General features: G+C 34.4%; 1 protein-coding gene across 4 annotated transcripts in view; it reads left to right on the top strand.

Moving 5' to 3' along the window:
- The window catches only part of LOC148615495 (RNA cytosine C(5)-methyltransferase NSUN2-like), a 56933-nt gene extending 37995 nt beyond the window's left edge, over nt 1–18938 (top strand). The window contains exons 15-21 of one of the 4 annotated variants that reach the window (XR_015921996.1): nt 33–125; nt 1865–2000; nt 9825–9905; nt 11392–11817; nt 12142–12181; nt 17493–17620; nt 18450–18938. Coding sequence is in view for 3 of the 4 variants with exons in the window: in XM_088581741.1 (XP_088437867.1) it covers nt 33–125; nt 1865–2000; nt 9825–9905; nt 11679–11817; nt 12142–12181; nt 17493–17620; nt 18450–18598 (766 nt within the window). In the remaining variant the exon portion in view is untranslated. Of the gene's footprint in view, nt 1–32; nt 126–1864; nt 2001–9824; nt 9906–10995; nt 11297–11391; nt 11818–12141; nt 12182–13182; nt 13904–17492; nt 17621–18449 lie in introns of those variants that run through there. The other 3 variants (XM_088581741.1, XM_088581742.1, XM_088581743.1) reach the window with 3 other exon arrangements.
- The last annotated feature ends 4069 nt before the right edge of the window (nt 18939–23007 follow it).

The following is a 23007-nucleotide window of genomic DNA, read 5'->3' as shown; positions in this document are numbered from 1 at the left end:
CCAGAACAATTTTTATATGATTTATATTTTAGGGCACCACCAACAAAACATAAGAGGATGCATGGTTATAAAGAAGATCCATTCCTGTTCCTGAAACCTGATGATGAATTCTGGAATCCAATTCAGTATGTATGATAACTGTTATAAAGATGATTTATAATGATGCATCTAATTCAGTATATACAATATACAATTATTTGCTATGTTTCATGATTAAACAACGTACTTGAGAAAATGTAATATTCACTTAGCCATAAATGAGGTGAATATGAAATTTTTGGAAGTAGATAAATCATGATCACAACTTATATCAAAGTCATTTATTGTTTTTATACTTTTTGTCCTTATGCCTTAGTGTGTCAAAAACTAATATTGTGTCCACACTTGCCCCCTACTGTTCAGAGTTCCACCACTGCAGTTATATCATTCTGCACTTGGCTAAGCATTTTTTTGTAGATAAATTCAGGTGCTTGTTAAACTCTTCTTCTCTATTTAACTTAAAACTATTTGCTTTTAAAATCCACATGACCCACTGTTGATTTATTTTTATAGTTTTATTTTTTGAAAGTTCTGAAGAGGGAGATCTCCCTCTCAATTTTTTTTCTTAAAGCTGGAGGTTTGCTGAGGTTTTGTTTTTGTAACATGTTTTTTGTTTAGCAACAGACCTTATTTGAACTTAAATATCACTACAATATATTGTGACATCCCCTGAAATGTTTCCTCAATATAACAATATATTGTGACATCCCCTACTCTGAAATGTTTTTTTCTGTATAACAGTATATTGTGACATCCCCTGAAATGTTTCCTTTGTAAAACAATATATTGTGACATCCCCTGAAATGTTTCCTCAATATAACAATATATTGTGACATCCCCTACTCTGAAATGTTTTTTTCTGTATAACAGTATATTGTGACATCCCCTGAAATGTTTCCTTTGTAAAACAATATATTGTGACATCCCCTGAAATGTTTCCTCTGTATAACAATATATTGTGACCTCCCCTACTCTGAAATGATTTCTCTGTATAACAATATATTGTAACATCCCCTGAAATGTTTTCTCTGTATAACAATAATAATAAGCTCTTTACACAGGTTCTTGACATAAGTTGTAGTAATTCATTCTGATTTTATGCCAAAAATTCAAATAAGACACATACAGTAGAAATTTTGGAATGAGACTAAATCTACTGCTTTGACACAGGCATGTAAACAGGATATTATTGAAATATCTGGAGGCTCCTGCAAAGAATGGGAGACTTAACACCTATGTCTTTTTTTAGCATGTAACTGTGTAAACAGATAGAATTAACTGTATTTTAGCAAATTTGAACTACTGTCATTACTAAACATGACCTGAAAGTAGTTTTGGAGCCAATCAGAAAACAAAAAATAAATTCATGGAATAAAAACTTAACCCATTTTTAAATAATACAGTATTATAGAAGCATTTCACATATTTTAATGTTTGTGACACATTTCCACATAACTATTAGCAGTCTTGTTTTCATGAAGTCTATTATCCTAAATTTGGTATAAAAGCGTTAACTGTCTACACCGACAGCTAATGTGAAAGTCATCTATTATTTTTATTCTGATTTTCATATTTATTTTTTTCAACAACAAACCGTCATAGCTAAGAAAACCCTACTTTAGTATATCATTCATACTTTTGTGCGCTTTTACTTATTTTTTCCACTCAGAAATCATTAGATCCAATCAGCTTTAAGAAAACTTAAAAAAATAAATAGATAATATAAAAACACTTCTTTTTTTATTGGGACATACATGTTATGTTAGTCAAAATAGTTTCTTGTAACATTAAAAAATACTTAGTCTGTAATTTTGTGTTTCTGTAGAAAGTTTTATGGTATACGAGAAGATTTCCCAGTTGATCAGGTCATGTACAGAGCAGAAGTTGGTCAAAAGAGAACAATATATTTTGTATCGTCACAGTTAAGGAATATTGTTGTCAGAAATACAGATAGAATTAGGGTATGGAAAAGTATATATTATTTAAGGAATACCAATAGAATTAGGGATTTGTCGGAATAGTTCTTGTTAAGTCTTCATCTAATTTCAGTTACAATGTCATCTTCTGTTCATTCTACAAAATATTTTGGAGTTTTATCAGTACAAGGGCCATGTGAATAGTTCTTATCATGAAGTAATTTAAAATCTTCAAATAGATCTTTTTGTGAAATTTGATTATACATGTATAATGTATGGATGACAAGTTGGTTGTTCCTAAAAAAAATCACTTTTTACTAATCCTTTTTGCAAGTAATATATACTTGTACCGCTATGACATCTTTGGGAATTTTTCATACCCTTGTATAAGTTTCATTACCTTCCCTGTATCTATTTGATCCGATGGAGCAGTGTAGCAAATATAGTCGTCACATTCTGAGACGTTTGTATAATATTGATTTGTTGTAACATGTATCATTAATTTGATCCTCTATCCTTCATATTAACACCTAAATGAGCTGTCCCCTACTACCATACATTGTGTACTTAGTTACAGCCCAAGATTAATCTTTTGCGGAGGAATGACCTGGCCAGCGATTGAATTGATACAGGGAAAATAATGTAAGTATAGAATGGTCTGAAAAATTCCCAACAATGTTAAAACTGTCAAATTTGCAAAGCAAATTTTTTGTCGTTCTCTTCGCAGGACTCAAACTCATACAGCTGTGACATCTGTAATATAATAACACCTAGATGAAATGTCTTGTACTACCATATATCGTGTAACTAAGTTACATCCCTAGATATTTTGATATAGCCTAGCTGGCCGTGTGGTCTAGGGTGCTGGAATTTGTGCAGGTGGTGTTGCCACAGATGTCACAGCAGTCAGGGTTCAAGTCCTGTGGAGGACTGTGTTTGCAAATTTGACAGTTCTGTCATCATTCAGAATTTTATTTTTCAGACCATTCTATATATATATATATAGTCTAAAGGATTGTACAACGATACAGATAAAGATATTAACACACTATAATAAAGTATATAATGGGCAAAATTTTCAGTCAACAAATGACCTTCTTCAGTGCCTTAAATAAACTGAGTGTGTATGAAAGTAAATGGTCTGTGAACACAACTCACTACCTAATCAGGTGAATACCTGTGACATATAAAATTTTACCGACAGTAACAAAGATCTTGAACATTGTGCTATAGACACACGTTGTGTGTTGATCTTGAATACTGAACTATAAATATAAAAATATTTACAAACACTATTATAAGAAACTATACATAATAGGAAGAACTTAATGTTTTTTGTTAATTCCGTGTGGGTGTAAAACACGGAGTTCTTTTATCCAAAATCCCTCCTGCTTCACTCTCTGTAGATCGCTCCAGATCATGTTTTGTTCCACGATGAAGATTTTCATTTTGTTGAAATCATCGAGGCAGTGGTTAGGTAATCTGAAGTGTTGACTCACTGGGAGTAAAGGCTTTTTTGTTAGGTCGCGCCTGTGTCCTTTCAAGCACTTGTGAAAAGACCGTTTAGATTCACCAACATATTGAAGGCCACAGATGGGACAATGGAGCAAATATATTACATTAGCACTTTTGCAGTGCATGTTGCAAAATATTTTGTAGCGTTTCCCCGTGACTATGCTGGTGAATGATGACGAGTAGTGCATTTGGTTGCAACATTTACACCTTTTGTTACCACAGGAGCAACTCTCGCCTGGAGTCAAGGTGGGCTTAGATATTTCAGCCATCACAAGTAGACTACACAAACTGTCTGGCTGTCTGAAAGCAATCATAGGTGGTTCGGGAAAGACTTTGGATAATGTTGAGTTTCTCTCGACAGAGGCCCAGTGCTCACGAATGGTGTTGTGGCTGTTTTTTAAGGCAGGAGTGGTATGTTAGAACACAAGGGGTTCTTTTACATTTTTTCTTTGCCTTGTATTGTAACAGGCTACTTCTTGGGATATTGTGAATTTTTTGGAACCCTTCATTGATGGTCTTGTATCTATATCCCCTTCTTCTTAAATTGTTCTTCAGTTGACCTAGACGTTTCTTTAAGGATTCATCATTTGAACAAATGCGTCTTAGCCTAAGAGCTTGACTGAATGGTATACTCTTAGTCGGGTGAGATGGATGACAGCTCTTAGGCATAAGATATTGATGTGTGTCAGTTGGTTTTGAGTATATGTCCATTGAGAGCTCTCCCCCCGATAAGGTGTTGGAGGTATCGAGGAACGAGATGCTAGTAGCAGATGTTTTGTGAGTGAACTTAATTGAAAGATGTTGATTGTTGGCACGAGCGATAAAATTGTTTAGTTCTTCTTCGTCATGTGTCCACTTCATATCCACGTCTTCAATAAACCTGTACCAGGACAGAGGCTTTTCTATAGAGGATTCAAGTAGTTCTTTTTCAAATTTTCCCATGAAAATGTTGGTATAAGACGGAGCCATTTTGGTACCCATAGCTGTGCCATTTATTTGTAAGTAATGGTCTCCATTAAAAGTAAAATTGTTCTTTTTTAAAACCATTGTGAGCAAAGTGACTAGGCAGTCAGTAGGTGGAACTTTGACCTCCCGAGAGTCCCATACTTCTCTGCAAGCCTCGATACATCAGAGTGAGGAATGTTGGTATAGAGAGATGTAACGTCCATAGTGACCAGAGTGGTGTTTGGTGGAAGGGGATTCAGAGCCTGCATCTTCTGTAAGTAATCAGTCGTATCTTTTATAAATGATGGAAGTTTTTCAACATGTGGACGTAGATGAAAGTCCACGAATTCTGTAATTTTCTCTGTTGGATGGCCGTTAGCAGAGACTATAGGTCTACCTGGGTTGTTAACTTTGTGAATTTTGGGGAGTAGGTAGAATCGACCAGGTTTAGGATTTTCAGGTTTGAGATCTTCAAGAGTTTTAATGTCAATGTGGGTATTATCGTACATTTTGTTTAACTCAGTGTTTATTTCGTCCGCAAAGGATTGAGTGGGGTCTGTTGTTAATTTGATATAAAAACGGTCGTCTTTAAGTTGACGCTCGGCCTCATTAATGTAGGCGGATTTGTCCCTGATTACTACAGCGCTGCCTTTGTCTGCAGATTTTATTATGATATTGTTGAAGCATGACTACACTTATTAAGAAATATAATACACATTAATCAAAAATATACCTATTGAAAAAAAAAAAAACCTCTCTCTCTCTTGTATACAGCACATTCACACTTCTGTATCAGTATTAATATTACATTACCATTACAGCTACTTTGTAATGTTTAATACATGTACATAGAATACTTATATCTACTGTGGAAATATGTGTCTTAGAGGGCCCCATCGATTTTCAACTTTGAAAACTTTTCAATATTGTTCTCATTTGCTGAAACTAGCTTATATAAGTAATTTAATTTGGACTTTAATTCCACAAATGAAGAGATTTTTCCTTCAGCTTACAATGATAGATATAATTCTTTACAACTACAATAAAGAAGTTAAAAAAGGGGGGTCCAGAAGATAACCAAGAATTATGCTTTGTCTATCCAAATCAAAATCAATGTAATAAATCTTAATTTTTTGTGATAATATATTCCAAAAATATTTTATAACTCTACAATCAAAAAACAAATGTTCCAGTGTTTCTTCTTCATGTTTACAAAATGTACAATATTTTGTGTCTTTCAAATGTATCTTATATAAAAACTTATTTGTTGGAAGAATTGCATGCAAAATTTTATATTGAAATGTCTTCAAATTTGTGACACATCTTATCTAAGAGTAGAGAATAAAAGTCAAGTATCTCAAGTTCCAAAATGTTCCCCCATTTTACAAACTTTTCTGTGGGAGTATAAAACACTGCATCCCTCATATTTCTATAAGCAAATTTTGCTTTTTTAACAGCAAGTATGGATCTCAGGAAAGGATCTTCAGTCCTGAAATTCTGCAGATCAATTCTTCCTATATTCATTCGAACATATTCTTTTACATAACGAGGTATTCTTGACAATAAGCTATAATATTTCATAAAGTTATTACTCATAATCTTGTCTTTGATTTTAACAAACGTAAAGAAATCTTTTGTAGTTACATCTATGATATCACATATATTCTCCACACCATAATTTTTCCATGCACTATAATATCTTATTTCCTCACAGGGTATAAAATTCATAATATCTAATGACAAGAAGTCTTCTGTACACGTTCTTGTAACTTTTGGTTTAGCAGAAGCTAAGCTATATAAAACATCTCTCCAAAATGGATTGTTAATTCCAATTTCATTTATCTTGTCAGTTTGAAGCTGAAATACACGTTTACCTCCTTACTCATTCAAATCATATAATAGTATCTTTTGCCATGAACTTGTTGAATTACTAAAATATCTGTTAATCCAACTAAGTTTTAGATAAGAAATAAAAGATGGAAGATGAATCATCTTAAGCCCACCTTGATCAAAATCAAAATCAAGTGTTTCTCTTGATACGATCAGATTTTCCATTCCAAATAAATCGAAAAAATAAAGTATTAAGATCGTTAAGTTTATTCTCTGACAAGTTAGGCAAAGATGTAAAAAGATGAAGAAGTTTTGGGATTGCTAAAGTTTTCACAACTGTGATCTTACCCATAAGGGTAAGCTTTCTATGTTCCCAGCTCTTTAATATTCTGGAAACATCCTTTATTTTTTTGAAAAATTTATATCTACCATGCTCTTCAAATCTAAGGAAAATCCAAGCCTAAAACACGAAAGTTTGAATGTGACCATTTTAAATCATAGTTTGGACACAATATTTGATCTGAAAACTTTTTACTCCCAACCCATACTGCTCATGTTTTTTGATTTATTTACCTTCAACCCAGAAATTTTGTTAAAAGGAGTCAAAACATGTCAATGATTCATTTAATGAAGCTTCTGTTCCATCTAGCATCAGAAAAGTGTCGTCAGCTGACTTACTAATGGTTCTGTATCATTAATAATAACACCTCGTATATTTTCATTTGCCTTCAATTTCGTGGCTAGCAACTCAACACCAATGATAAAGATGTAGGGTGACAACGGGTCACCTTGTCTACACCCTCTCTCTAAGTCAAAAAAGTTTGACATATGACACATTATTGATCACACAGCTTTTTGCTCCAGAGTACAGGATCTTAAACCACTTACAGAAAGAATTACCAAAATTGAAACTTTGCAATGCTTTGGTTATAAAATCCCACTCTATAGAGTCAAATGCTTTTTCAAAATCGATTAGCAGCAATAACCCTGATTTGTTATTCTCTTCTAAATAATGCATGAGATCATACAAAAGTCTTGTATTTTCTCCGATAAATCTATCCTTCATGAAACCCTTTTGAGTATCACTAATAATAAATGGAAGTACAGACTTGACCCGATTAGCTAATACAGCGGAAGCAATTTTCAGGTCAGTATTTAAGAGACTGATAGGTCTCCAGTTGCTCATAAACCTTCGATCCTTATCTTCCTTCGGTAAACATGTTATGACTCCTTGGTATTGAAAGAGAGAAAATTTTCCAGATTCATACCCATAGTACAGGGACCTATATAAAATAGGTCCAATATCACACCAGAAAAAATTATAAAAATCGACAGTATAACCATCGGAGCCTGGACTTTTCCCATTACACATACCCTTTAATGATTCAGAACATTCAGAAAATAACAAGTTACCTTCACATATGTTTTTCTGATCTTCTGTCAACTTGACATTATGCTCAAAAAAGGACTGATCAGATCTATCAATTGGTTTTGAGGAGTAAAGGTTTTTGTAGAAATTCTCTTTTTCGAATAAAATGCTTGATTGATCTGATAGGTGATTCCCCTTATCGTCAATCAGCTCTGAAATAGTCTTATTGACTGAATGTTTCTTTTCAAACTTGCAAAAATATTCTGTGCACTTCTTCCCATTTTCATGCCAGGTAGCACGAGATCGCAGTAATAACCCAGATATATAATCATCTCTCCTCTGTTCAAGTTTTAGCTTTTTTTCATTCAATGACTCTAGAATTCTGGCATTGGGACTAATATTCATAGTATTCTCTAATTCTTGTATATCATTCTCAAGTTTCTGATACAAGTTTTTCTCAAGTTTTGATTTTCTAATGCAATATTCTATAGATATATTTCGTATCTTCATCTTGAGAACTTCAAAAAAACACTGATCGTCACATTTTAGCTTGACGTCAAATAAGTTTTCCTTATCACCCTCTAGGTAATATTCTTCAACAGTATCTCTTATTATGATATTGTCATTGGTCCTTAGACCTTGAAGTGCAGCACGTTCCCCTATTGTTAAATTATCGCGACTCTCTACGTTGACCCTTACATTTCTTATTAAGTCAGATTTTACATTATCAATAAATGATTCCAAAGTTAATTTTTGCTCTTTTCAGGGACCCACTCACTTTTCTTTATAAACCGATAGTTGTTTTCATCGTCTGAATCACACTCATTTTGACCCTCACTCTCTTTTGAGCAAAGTACTCTTTGATCCTCAAACTTCTGGCAAAGTTGTCAAGTTCCTCGATCAGGATGGTTTCATTTACAGGACTTGGAACTGGGCAGAAATTGAGACCCTTAGCTATTAATGATGTTTCATCTTCAGTTAGGTTGGGTGATGAAAGATTAATGACAGTGTTGGATGGTTGACTGTCAGGTTTGTTTCTTCGTTTAAAATGTCTGTTGCGTCTTTTGCCTTGTTTTTTCACATGGTGAGAATGTTATTGGTGACATGCCATCACGTTGGAATTTACGTTTCTGTTTGTCATGAAGGGCCTGATTTTGAGTTTTTGTGATGTCATTAAGACGCTTAATAATAAAGTCATGATCAGAGACTGTGAGTTCTTTCTTCGATGAGTCTATCAATCGATTAAATTCTGTAGTTAGTTTCTTAAGATGTTCTTCGCAGTGTTTCTTCAGTAGGATCAGTAGGCGTTTTGAACAATTGAAAAGTGTCTGATCCCATCTACGAAATAGGGTGCCGGAAGCCCTGCCTGGTGTTTGAGGCAAGAGCTTGATGTGAAGACCCTTAGGAATGACATCTTGTTGGATATATTGAGTAAAATTTGATAAATGGTGACTAGTTCTCAATTGCTTTTGTTTGTGCTGCATCGTCATGACTGGATGATCAGATACCCATTAAGTTTGCTATCATAACACTACATGATTGAGTATTCATACATTTATAACATTGTGTCCATCTTCAAATCCATGATTTTAAATACCATACATCACTTAAAAATCAACATCCTTGTATTGATTTTTAAGTAGCTGTCTTTGAAAGAATCATGCTGAACTTGAAAAATGTGATACACCCCAAAAAAAAGGCCACATATTTTTATTTTTGTAATTAAAGTTGTTTTATGGGTCTATACTATGAAATGTGTAATTTTTCATCTAAATCTGCCGCCTCTCAGGAGACAATCAGCATTTAAAATCCAATAGATTCTATTGTATTTGAGTGTCATTTACAAAGTTATCTCCCTTAATTTTGAACTCTACAATGCATTCTATATAATTTTTATCTCCGTAGAACACAGGTTATATGTAAAACTGAATGTTAATTTCTGTTTACTATGACAATTCAAACAAAATATCAAAAATAAAAATATGTAGGCTTTATATCCATGAATCACATTTTGCATGATTCTTAATAACATTTCCTCTTGCATAATGAGTCGTTTGAGGAAGCCTATTGAATTTTAAGTTCAGTCTTAAATTAAGGGTATTGTCCTAACTTTGATGTTTTAATCATGCTAAAGTTTACTTTATTTAATGACATCTATCCTAGCTGTATCATGTTAAGCTTTATTTTATTCCTGGCTGTATTTATTACAGTTTATCAACCTAGGATTGAGAATATTTGGAAGAAGTTCCTCTCCACTTGTACCAGACTGTGATTTCAGAATCTCCCAGGAGGTATTGATTATATAGATATATCAAATATTGTTATGAATTGCAGCAAGTAACGTTAAATAAATTATGTATTTTTACTTTAAACTGTCTTCACAACAACTGCTTTTATAATGTTAACTTGAAGGGATTTCACTAATGATTTAGAATGTCAGTCCATCAATCACAACATTTAAAATTATTTGAAAATAACTTAATGAGAAAATCTATATAATAAATAGGAATATCAATTAGTTAAGATGCTGAGAACACTTGGATAATTTACTTGTACACTCTCATTTAACATTGATGTCTTTCTTGTGATCATATTTTTCCAATTAACATCCTGTACTTCTTGTTTAAAATGAGACATGGCAACAGTTCTGTCTTTATTACTGTAACCTTTAAAATGAGACATGGCAACAGTTCTGTCTTTATTACTGTAACCTTTAAAATGAGACATGGCAACAGTTCTGTCTTTATTACTGTAACCTTTAAAATGAGACATGGTAACAGTTCTGTCTTTATTACTGTAACCTTTAAAATGAGACATGGCAACAGTTCTGTATTTATTACTGTAACCTTTAAAATGAGACATGGTAACAGTTCTGTCTTTATTACTGTAACCTTTAAAATGAGACATGGTAACAGTTCTGTCTTTATTACTGTAACCTTTAAAATGAGATATGGCGACAGTTCTGTCTTTATTACTGTAACCTTTAAAGTGAGACATGGCAACTGTTCTGTTTTCATTACTGTTATCTTTAAAATGAGACATGGCAACTGTTCTATCTTTATTACAGTAACCTTTAAAATGAGACATGAGAACTGTTCTATATTTATTATTGTAACCTTAAAAAAAACGAAGAATGTATTAGTACTTAAGAAACTGAAAAAGAGCCTTCCTTTAGCTACTTTTTAACTTTGATTGCAACTTTTTATACATCATTACTAAATAGAAAAGTATAGAATATAATGGTAAATGCTATAGTGTATGAGTCATTCACAGTAACAATATCAATGAGACCTGGACCGTTATAGTAAATTTAGATGATAAATCCAGCTTTAACACTGATTTGATTCCTGTAATTAAGTGTGATGGTAGGTTTACTGACAGGGATTAACAGTGTGTGATGGTAGGTTTACTGACAGGGATTAACTGTGTGATGGAGGTTTACTGACAGGGATTCACAGTGTGTGATTATAGGTTTACTGACAGGGATTAACAGTGTGTGATGGTAGGTTTACTGGTAGGGATTCACTGTGTGATGGAGGTTTACTGACAGGTATTAACAGCGTGTGATAGTAGGTTTACTGACAGGAATTAACAGTGAGTGATGGTAGGTTTACTGACAGGAATTAACAGTGTTAGGTACTGATGGTAGGTTTACTGACAGTGATTAACAGTGTGTGATGGTAGGTTTACTGACAGGGATTAACAGTGTTTGGTTCAGAGTATTTATTACTGACAGGGATTAACAGTGTTGTGTACAGAATATTTTATTACTGACAGGGATTAACAGTGTTAGGTACAGAATGTTTTATTACTGACAGGGATTAACAGTGTTGTGTACAGAATATTTTATTACTGACAGGGATTAACAGTGTTAGGTACAGAATATTTTATTACTGACAGGGATTAACAGTGTTAGGTACAGAATGTTTTATTACTGACAGGGATTAACTGTATTAGGTACAGAATGTTTTATTACTGACAGGGATTAACAGTGTTGTGTACAGAATATTTTATTACTGACAGGGATTAACAGTGTTAGGTACAGAATGTTTTATTACTGACAGGGATTAACAGTGTTAGGTACAGAGTGTATCACACGATCTGTTGAACTCTCCAGAGAAGATATGGTTACCTTTATAACATATGACAATCCATACTTTGAGAAAATGTCACCAGCAGCAAGAGATGCCATTAAAAAATTCAGTATGTATTAAATATGAAGAAAATGAAACATCATCACATTTCTATGACACTTAATTCATTTTAGTCACAATTAAAGTCATAAATTAAGTATGGAATAATCAAGACACACAATAAAAAAAGGACAACAGTGGCATTATTGACATGTATTTCACAATTTTTGGCAGAGCTTTGTACTAACTATAGAGAATCCACTGTTAAATATTCTGGGCATTTATTGGTTTACATAGAAAAAAAGAACAGATATATGTAACAAATATAATACTAAGTTGTTTATAACATATAATACTAGTTTGATCATTTATTTATGTTTGTTTTTCTTTTCAGAACCAGGGTGTATATTAATGACATATAAACCTGATGAAGGGTGAGCTATAAATACCTACATTAAAGTTGGTTATAGATCTTATAATAGTTAATTGTGTTTATATATATATATATATTTGGTCATTCCCTCGGCAGGACTCAAACTCCTACCGCTGTGACATCTATGGCAACACCGCCTGCACTAAGTCCAACGTCCTAGACCACTTGACCAGCAAGGCTATATAAAATATATATATAAACGTCTAAATATGTTTAACATCACCAGAAGATGGTAAAATTTACATTGAATATTTCGGATAAAACTCACAAAACTTTACGACCATAAAACTCAAAAGTTCAAGATCAAAACAGATTCAGAAGCTGAATCACGTACACTGTGGATGATTGTACCTTTATCAAAGGCACTCATAAGCAAATGGTAAGGAGCCTGCATAAAAATAACAAAGGGGGTCTTTCTATCAAAATTAAAAGTAAAAATTAATTGTGGAAAACAATTAAAAAAAGTCAAAATATAGTAGTACGGCGTATTGATGTGTATCATGTAGTGCTGTACTAGCCTTAGACCAAGACCTAAAAATGAATTATTTGCCAACGTACTGCATACCACATGGTACATGGTATTTTCGGTTTAGCAAATCACGTCGTAAAAAATGGCAAATTCCTTTCCATTGCAGTAGCCTTTAAACATATTGGTGTGCAGTATCTGGGTACAGGTCTTACATCTTTTATCTCCACATAGTCGACACTGGCCCAAACTAAATACAACGGGCCAGTGTCGACCACTGGACACACCCAATGTAAATTTTACCATCTTCTGGTGAAGTTAAACATATTTAGACGTTTATTTAATTTATTGTTATGTTTCGCATCGTTTCTAACTATCCATTACCCCATGAGAGTGATTGTTGACTTTTATTTAGACGATTAATTATATATATAATACTCTTACCAACCATCTTACTTTCTTTTGCAGTTGCACAATAAACTTCAAGTGAGACAGAGCCAACCTGTGGTATAACTGTGTGTGACTTCATTTTTCAGTGAGACAAAGCCAACCTGTGGTATAACTGTATGTGACTTCATTTTTCAGTGAGACAAGGCCTACCTGTGGTATGACTCTGTGTGACTTTATTTCAGCGAGGCAGAGCCAACCTGTGGTATAACTGTTCGTGACTTTATATTTCAGTGAGACAAAGTATACCTGTGGTATAAATGTGTGTGACTTTGTTTAAGTGAAGCACAGCCAACCTGTGGTATAACTGTGTGTGACTTAATTTTTCAGTGAGACAAGGCCTACCTGGGGTTTGACTCTGTGTAACTATTTCAGTGAGGCAGATCCAACCTTTGGTATAACTGTTTGTGACTTTGTTTAAGTGAAGCAGAGCCAACCTGTGATTTTTCAGTGTGACAAAGCCAAACTGTAGTATGACTGTGTGTGACTTCATATTTCAGTGAGACAAGGCCTACCTGTGGTATGACTCTGTGTGACTTTCTTTCAGTAAGGCAGAGCCAACCTTTGGTATAACTGTTCGTGACTTTATATTTCAGTGAGACAAAGTATACCGTGTGGTATAACTGTTTGTGACTTTGTTTTAGTGAAGCACAGCCAACCTGTGGTATAACAGTGTGTGACTTCATTTTTCAGTGAGATGTAGCCAACCTGTGATATAAATGTGTGTGACTTCATTTTTCAATGAGACAAAGCCAACCTGTGGTAAAACTGTTTGTGACTTTATGTTTCAGTGAGACAAAACCAACCTGTGGTATAACTTTGTGTGACTTCATGTTTCAGTGAGACAAGGCCAACCTGTGGTATAACTGTGTGACTTTATAATTCATTGGGACAAAGTCTACCTGTGGTATAATAGTGTATAACTTTGTTTAAGTGAAGCACAGCCAACCTGTGGTATAACTGTGTGTGACTTCATTTTTCAGTGAGACATATCCAACCTGTGATATAACTGTGTGTAACTTCATTTTTCAGTGAGACATAGCCAACCTGTGGTAAAACTTTGTGACTTTGTTTCAGTGAGACATGGCCAACCTGTGGTATAACTGTTGTGTGACTTTATTTCAGTGAGGCAGAGCCAACCTTTGGTATAACTGTTTGTTACTTTATATTTCACTGAGACAAAGTCAACCTGTTGTATAAATGTGTGTGACTGTTTAAGTGAAGCACAGCCAACCTGTGGTATAACTGTATTTGACTTCATTTTTCAGTGAGACAAGGCCTACTGTGGTTTGCATCTGTGTGAGTTTATTTCAGTGAGGCAGATCCAACCTTTGGTATAACTGTTTGTGACTTTGTTTAAGTGAAGCACAGCCAACCTATGGTAAAACTGTTTTTGACTTTATGTTTCAGTGTGACAAAGCCAAACTGTAGTATGACTGTGTGTGATTTTATAGTTCAGTAAGTCAAGGCCTACTTGTGGTATAACTCTGTGATTTTATTTCAGTGAGGCAGGGCCAACCTGTGGTATAACTGTGTGTGACTTCATTTTTCAGTGAGACATAGCCAGCCTGTGATATAACTGTGTGTGACTTCATTTTTCAGTGAGACAAAGCCAACCTGTGGTATAACTGTTTGTGACTTTATATTTCAGTGAGACAAAGTCTTCCTGTGGTATAACTGTGTGTGTGTGACTTTGTTTAAGTGAAGCACAGCCAACCTGTGGTATAACAGTGTGTGACTTCATTTTTCAGTGAGACATAGCCAGCCTGTGATATAACTCTGTGTGACTTCATTTTTCAGTGACACAAAGCCAACCGATGGTATAACTGTTTGTGACTTTATATTTCAGTGAGACAAAGTCTTCCTGTGGTATAACTGTGTGTGTGTGACTTTGTTTAAGTGAAGCACAGCCAACCTGTGGTATAACAGTGTGTGACTTCATTTTTCAGTGAGACATAGCCAGCCTGTGATGTAACTGTGTGTGACTTCATTTTTCAGTGACACAAAGCCAACCTGTGGTAGAACTGTGTGTGACATATTTCAGTGACACAAAGCCAACCTGTGGTGAAACTGTTTGTGACTTTGTGTTTCAATGAGACAAAGCCAACCTGTGGTAAAACTGTTTTTGACTTTATGTTTCAGGGAGACAAAGCCAACCTGTGGTATAACTATGTTTGACTTCATTTTTCAGTGAGACAAAGCCAACCTGTGGTATAACTGTATGTGACTTCATTTTTCAGTGAGACAAGGCCTACCTGTGGTATGACTCTGTGTGACTTTATTTCAGCGAGGCAGAGCCAACCTGTGGTATAACTGTTCGTGACTTTATATTTCAGTGAGACAAAGTATACCTGTGGTATAAATGTGTGTGACTTTGTTTAAGTGAAGCACAGCCAACCTGTGGTATAACTGTGTGTGACTTAATTTTTCAGTGAGACAAGGCCTACCTGGGGTTTGACTCTGTGTAACTATTTCAGTGAGGCAGATCCAACCTTTGGTATAACTGTTTGTGACTTTGTTTAAGTGAAGCAGAGCCAACCTGTGATTTTTCAGTGTGACAAAGCCAAACTGTAGTATGACTGTGTGTGACTTCATATTTCAGTGAGACAAGGCCTACCTGTGGTATGACTCTGTGTGACTTTCTTTCAGTAAGGCAGAGTCAACCTTTGGTATAACTGTTCGTGACTTTATATTTCAGTGAGACAAAGTATACCATATGGTATAACTGTTTGTGACTTTGTTTTAGTGAAGCACAGCCAACCTGTGGTATAACAGTGTGTGACTTCATTTTTCAGTGAGATGTAGCCAACCTGTGATATAAATGTGTGTGACTTCATTTTTCAATGAGACAAAGCCAACCTGTGGTAAAACTGTTTGTGACTTTATGTTTCAGTGAGACAAAACCAACCTGTGGTATAACTTTGTGTGACTTCATGTTTCAGTGAGACAAGGCCAACCTGTGGTATAACTGTGTGACTTTATAATTCACTGGGACAAAGTCTACCTGTGGTATAATAGTGTATAACTTTGTTTAAGTGAAGCACAGCCAACCTGTGGTATAACTGTGTGTGACTTCATTTTTCAGTGAGACATATCCAACCTGTGATATAACTGTGTGTAACTTCATTTTTCAGTGAGACATAGCCAACCTGTGGTAAAACTTTGTGACTTTGTTTCAGTGAGACATGGCCAACCTGTGGTATAACTGTTGTGTGACTTTATTTCAGTGAGGCAGAGCCAACCTTTGGTATAACTGTTTGTTACTTTATATTTCACTGAGACAAAGTCAACCTGTTGTATAAATGTGTGTGACTGTTTAAGTGAAGCACAGCCAACCTGTGGTATAACTGTATTTGACTTCATTTTTCAGTGAGACAAGGCCTACTGTGGTTTGCATCTGTGTGAGTTTATTTCAGTGAGGCAGATCCAACCTTTGGTATAACTGTTTGTGACTTTGTTTAAGTGAAGCACAGCCAACCTATGGTAAAACTGTTTTTGACTTTATGTTTCAGTGTGACAAAGCCAAACTGTAGTATGACTGTGTGTGATTTTATAGTTCAGTAAGTCAAGGCCTACTTGTGGTATAACTCTGTGTGACTTTATTTCAGTGAGGCAGGGCCAACCTGTGGTATAACTGTGTGTGACTTCATTTTTCAGTGAGACATAGCCAGCCTGTGATATAACTGTGTGTGACTTCATTTTTCAGTGAGACAAAGCCAACCTGTGGTATAACTGTTTGTGACTTTATATTTCAGTGAGACAAAGTCTTCCTGTGGTATAACTGTGTGTGTGTGACTTTGTTTAAGTGAAGCACAGCCAACCTGTGGTATAACAGTGTGTGACTTCATTTTTCAGTGAGACATAGCCAGCCTGTGATATAACTCTGTGTGACTTCATTTTTCAGTGACACAAAGCCAACCGATGGTATAACTGTTTGTGACTTTATATTTCAGTGAGACAAAGTCTTCCTGTGGTATAACTGTGTGTGTGTGACTTTGTTTAAGTGAAGCACAGCCAACCTGTGGTATAACAGTGTGTGACTTCATTTTTCAGTGAGACATAGCCAGCCTGTGATATAACTGTGTGTGACTTCATTTTTCAGTGACACAAAGCCAACCTGTGGTATAACTGTGTGTGACATATTTCAGTGACACAAAGCCAACCTGTGGTGAAACTGTTTGTGACTTTGTGTTTCAATGAGACAAAGCCAACCTGTGGTAAAACTGTTTTTGACTTTTTGTTTCATTGAGACAAAGCCAACCTGTGATATAACTGTGTGTGTGACTTCATTTTTTTAGGGAGACATAGCCAACCTATGATATAACTGTTTGTGACTTTATGTTTCAGGGAGACAAAGCCAACCTGTGGTATAACTGTGTTTGACTTCTTTTTTTTTCAGTGAGACAAAGCCAGCCTGTGGTATAACTGTGTGTGGATGGAGAGGGAAGTCTTCAATAAGGTCATTCCTATCTAAAAATCTCAGAGCACATTATCTGAGGTTGTTTGGCCTAGAACTGTCAGAAATTTGTAAGTGCATCTTTTGTTTTTCATTTTTTTATATAAAATATAGTATTGATTTACCAGCTAGTTGATGAATAGAATTTCCCAAATACCAGCACTGTGCAAGTTGACTTTGCTGTATTTCATTCCCTTAAAAATAACAACATACTATTTTTGTGACTTTGTAATGGAGCCTTGATTTAAAAATATTAAATTATCACTGTGTAAAGCCTTTCCAGGAAAAAAAATCAGAACTTCACCTTTATAATTGTGATATATGTATGCATACTGGTATAAAAAGAGCACTTGTTCATCATACATGCCTTCATTCTTATACTCATGGCATGAATTACAATGAGTTTCTCTACAGATTACCATGACCTCCAGCTAAACTGTACACTATAGTTACCCTGACTTCTAGTGACCCATGTATAATCCCACACTACAACTTACACATTGCAGTCTTCTGACCTAGTGACTCGTTTACAATCTCTATTTATAAATACACATTACAGCTTACACATTGCAGTTTCCTGACCTAGTGACTCATTTACAATCTCTATTTATAAATACACACTACTGCTTACACATTGCAGTTTCCTGACCTAGTGATCCATATATAATCCATATCACATGAAAAGCGCTTCACAAATGAGAGTTGAACTTTTTTTCTTTTGATGGAAAAAATAGGCAGAAATATGAGAACTTTGAAGCCTCAGGCTCTATTCTAAGACTGACTCTCAGTATGCATATCCATGGATGTAAGAATGACAACCCTTTTCACTTACTACCTTGCATACATCTTTTAATTAAATGACACCATCAAATGATTTGTCATGTTTACTTATTATTTCAGTAAAAGTATTGGAAAAGGAATCGGCTGAGAAAAAACAGGACATGGAAAATGATGACAAGAAAGATGTTGACAATAATTCTTATTCTGATAATAAATATACAGAGGAGACTAAGAAAGAAATGGACACAGTAGAAAACAATACATCTTAAATATTGAATATCTTTATTGGAGGTTTTCTTTTCTTTCACTGTATCAATCTTCGATCGACCTTGAATGTGATGTTTTAATATGGTATATAAAATTTCAATCTGTGAGGATAATTAAAAAAACACTCACTCATACAGAATACTTAATTCATATTTATCATGTTTATGTAAGGAAATGAATTAAACCCTGCTAGTTATGGAAAAATATTGAATGTGTAGTTGTTGCTTCATTGGACAAATTTTACATTACCATGATTATGAAATGTTTGTCTTTTGTACTAATGATCAAAATATTGATTTCTAAATATTTGTGGTGTAAATATACTCAATACTGTAATCCAAACATTTTTGCCAAATATTTTTTACATAGATGTGCAGACTACTCACCAATACACACGTAACTACACAACAATCCCTAAAGGATTGCCATGAAATGGGTCCTATATACCTGTTAACAAAAAAAAACTACTCACCAATACACACGTAACTACACAACAATCCATAAAAGATTGCCATGAAATGGTCCTATATACCTGTTAACAAAAAAAAACTACTCACCAATACACACGTAACTACACAACAATCCCTAAAGGATTGCCATGAAATGGTCCTATATACCTGTTAACAAAAAAAAACTACTCACCAATACACACGTAACTACACAACAATCCATAAAAGATTGCCATGAAATGGTCCTATATACCTGTTAACAAAGTATAACTACTCACCAATACACACATAACTACACAACAATCCCTAAAGGATTGCCATGAAATGGTCCTATATACCTGTTAACAAAATATAACTACTCACCAATACACACGTAACTACACAACAATCCCTAAAAGATTGCCATGAAATGGTCCTATATACCTGTTAACAAAAAAAAACTACTCACCAATACACACGTAACTACACAACAATCCCTAAAAGATTGCCATGAAATGGTCCTATATACCTGTTAACAAAAAAAAAATTCTCACCAATACACACGTAACTACACAACAATCCATAAAAGATTGCCATGAAATGGTCCTATATACCTGTTAACAAAAAAAAACTACTCACCAATACACACGTAACTACACAACAATCCCTAAAGGATTGCCATGAAATGGTCCTATATACCTGTTAACAAAAAAAAACTACTCACCAATACACACGTAACTACACAACAATCCATAAAAGATTGCCATGAAATGGTCCTATATACCTGTTAACAAAAAAAAACTACTCACCAATACACACGTAACTACACAACAATCCATAAAAGATTGCCATGAAATGGTCCTATATACCTGTTAACAAAAAAAAACTACTCACCAATACACACGTAACTACACAACAATCCATAAAAGATTGCCATGAAATGGTCCTATATACCTGTTAACAAAAAAAAACTACTCACCAATACACACGTAACTACACAACAATCCATAAAAGATTGCCATGAAATGGTCCTATATACCTGTTAACAAAATATAACTACTCACCAATACACACATAACTACACAACAATCCCTAAAGGATTGCCATGAAATGGTCCTATATACCTGTTAACAAAAAAAACTACTCACCAATACACACATAACTACACAACAATCCATAAAAGATTGCCATGAAATGGGTCCTATATACCTGTTAACAAAAAAAAAACTACTCACCAATACACACGTAACTACACAACAATCCCTAAAAGATTGCCATGAAATGGTCCTATATACCTGTTAACAAAAAAAAACTACTCACCAATACACACGTAACTACACAACAATCCATAAAAGATTGCCATGAAATGGTCCTATATACCTGTTAACAAATAAAAACTACTCACCAATACACACGTAACTACACAACAATCCATAAAAGATTGCCATGAAATGGTCCTATATACCTGTTAACAAAGTATAACTACTCACCAATACACACATAACTACACAACAATCCCTAAAGGATTGCCATGAAATGGTCCTATATACCTGTTAACAAAATATAACTACTCACCAATACACACGTAACTACACAACAATCCCTAAAAGATTGCCATGAAATGGTCCTATATACCTGTTAACAAAAAAAAACTACTCACCAATACACACGTAACTACACAACAATCCCTAAAAGATTGCCATGAAATGGTCCTATATACCTGTTAACAAAAAAAAAATTCTCACCAATACACACGTAACTACACAACAATCCATAAAAGATTGCCATGAAATGGTCCTATATACCTGTTAACAAAAAAAAACTACTCACCAATACACACGTAACTACACAACAATCCCTAAAGGATTGCCATGAAATGGTCCTATATACCTGTTAACAAAAAAAAACTACTCACCAATACACACGTAACTACACAACAATCCCTAAAGGATTGCCATGAAATGGTCCTATATACCTGTTAACAAAAAAAAACTACTCACCAATACACACGTAACTACACAACAATCCATAAAAGATTGCCATGAAATGGTCCTATATACCTGTTAACAAAAAAAAAATACTCACCAATACACACGTAACTACACAACAATCCATAAAAGATTGCCATGAAATGGTCCTATATACCTGTTAACAAAAAAAACTACTCACCAATACACACGTAACTACACAACAATCCCTAAAGGATTGCCATGAAATGGTCCTATATACCTGTTAACAAAAAAAAACTACTCACCAATACACACGTAACTACACAACAATCCATAAAAGATTGCCATGAAATGGTCCTATATACCTGTTAACAAAAAAAAACTACTCACCAATACACACGTAACTACACAACAATCCATAAAAGATTGCCATGAAATGGTCCTATATACCTGTTAACAAAAAAAAAACTACTCACCAATACACACGTAACTACACAACAATCCATAAAAGATTGCCATGAAATGGTCCTATATACCTGTTAACAAAAAAAAACTACTCACCAATACACACGTAACTACACAACAATCCATAAAAGATTGCCATGAAATGGTCCTATATACCTGTTAACAAAATATAACTACTCACCAATACACACATAACTACACAACAATCCCTAAAGGATTGCCATGAAATGGTCCTATATACCTGTTAACAAAAAAAACTACTCACCAATACACACATAACTACACAACAATCCATAAAAGATTGCCATGAAATGGGTCCTATATACCTGTTAACAAAAAAAAAACTACTCACCAATACACACGTAACTACACAACAATCCCTAAAAGATTGCCATGAAATGGTCCTATATACCTGTTAACAAAAAAAAAACTACTCACCAATACACACGTAACTACACAACAATCCATAAAAGATTGCCATGAAATGGTCCTATATACCTGTTAACAAAATATAACTACTCACCAATACACACATAACTACACAACAATCCCTAAAGGATTGCCATGAAATGGGTCCTATATACCTGTTAACAAAAAAAAACTACTCACCAATACACACGTAACTACACAACAATCCCTAAAGGATTGCCATGAAATGGTCCTATATACCTGTTAACAAAAAAAAACTACTCACCAATACACACGTAACTACACAACAATCCATAAAAGATTGCCATGAAATGGTCCTATATACCTGTTAACAAAAAAAAACTACTCACCAATACACACATAACTACACAACAATCCATAAAAGATTGCCATGAAATGGTCCTATATACCTGTTAACAAAAAAAAAACTACTCACCAATACACACGTAACTACACAACAATCCCTAAAGGATTGCCATGAAATGGTCCTATATACCTGTTAACAAAAAAAAACTACTCACCAATACACACGTAACTACACAACAATCAATAAAGGATTGCCATGAAATGGGTCCTATATACCTGTTAACAAAATATAACTACTCACCAATACACACATAACTACACAACAATCCATAAAAAATTGCCATGAAATGGTCCTATATACCTGTTAACAAAATATAACTACTCACCAATACACACGTAACTACACAACAATCCATAAAAAATTGCCATGAAATGGTCCTATATACCTGTTAACAAAAAAAAACTACTCACCAATACACACATAACTACACAACAATCCATAAAAGATTGCCATGAAATGGTCCTATATACCTGTTAACAAAATATAACTACTCACCAATACACACGTAACTACACAACAATCCCTAAAAGATTGCCATGAAATGGTCCTATATACCTGTTAACAAAAAAAAACTACTCACCAATACACACGTAACTACACAACAATCCCTAAAAGATTGCCATGAAATGGTCCTATATACCTGTTAACAAAAAAAAAATTCTCACCAATACACACGTAACTACACAACAATCCATAAAAGATTGCCATGAAATGGTCCTATATACCTGTTAACAAAAAAAAACTACTCACCAATACACACGTAACTACACAAC

Source organism: Perna viridis, chromosome 5 (assembly GCF_037379345.1).
Source record: "Perna viridis isolate PV_CMFRI_1.1 ecotype Kerala chromosome 5, ASM3737934v1, whole genome shotgun sequence".
Classification (NCBI taxonomy): Eukaryota; Metazoa; Mollusca; class Bivalvia; order Mytilida; family Mytilidae; genus Perna; species Perna viridis.
This window is presented reverse-complemented; position numbering and strand designations above follow the sequence as displayed.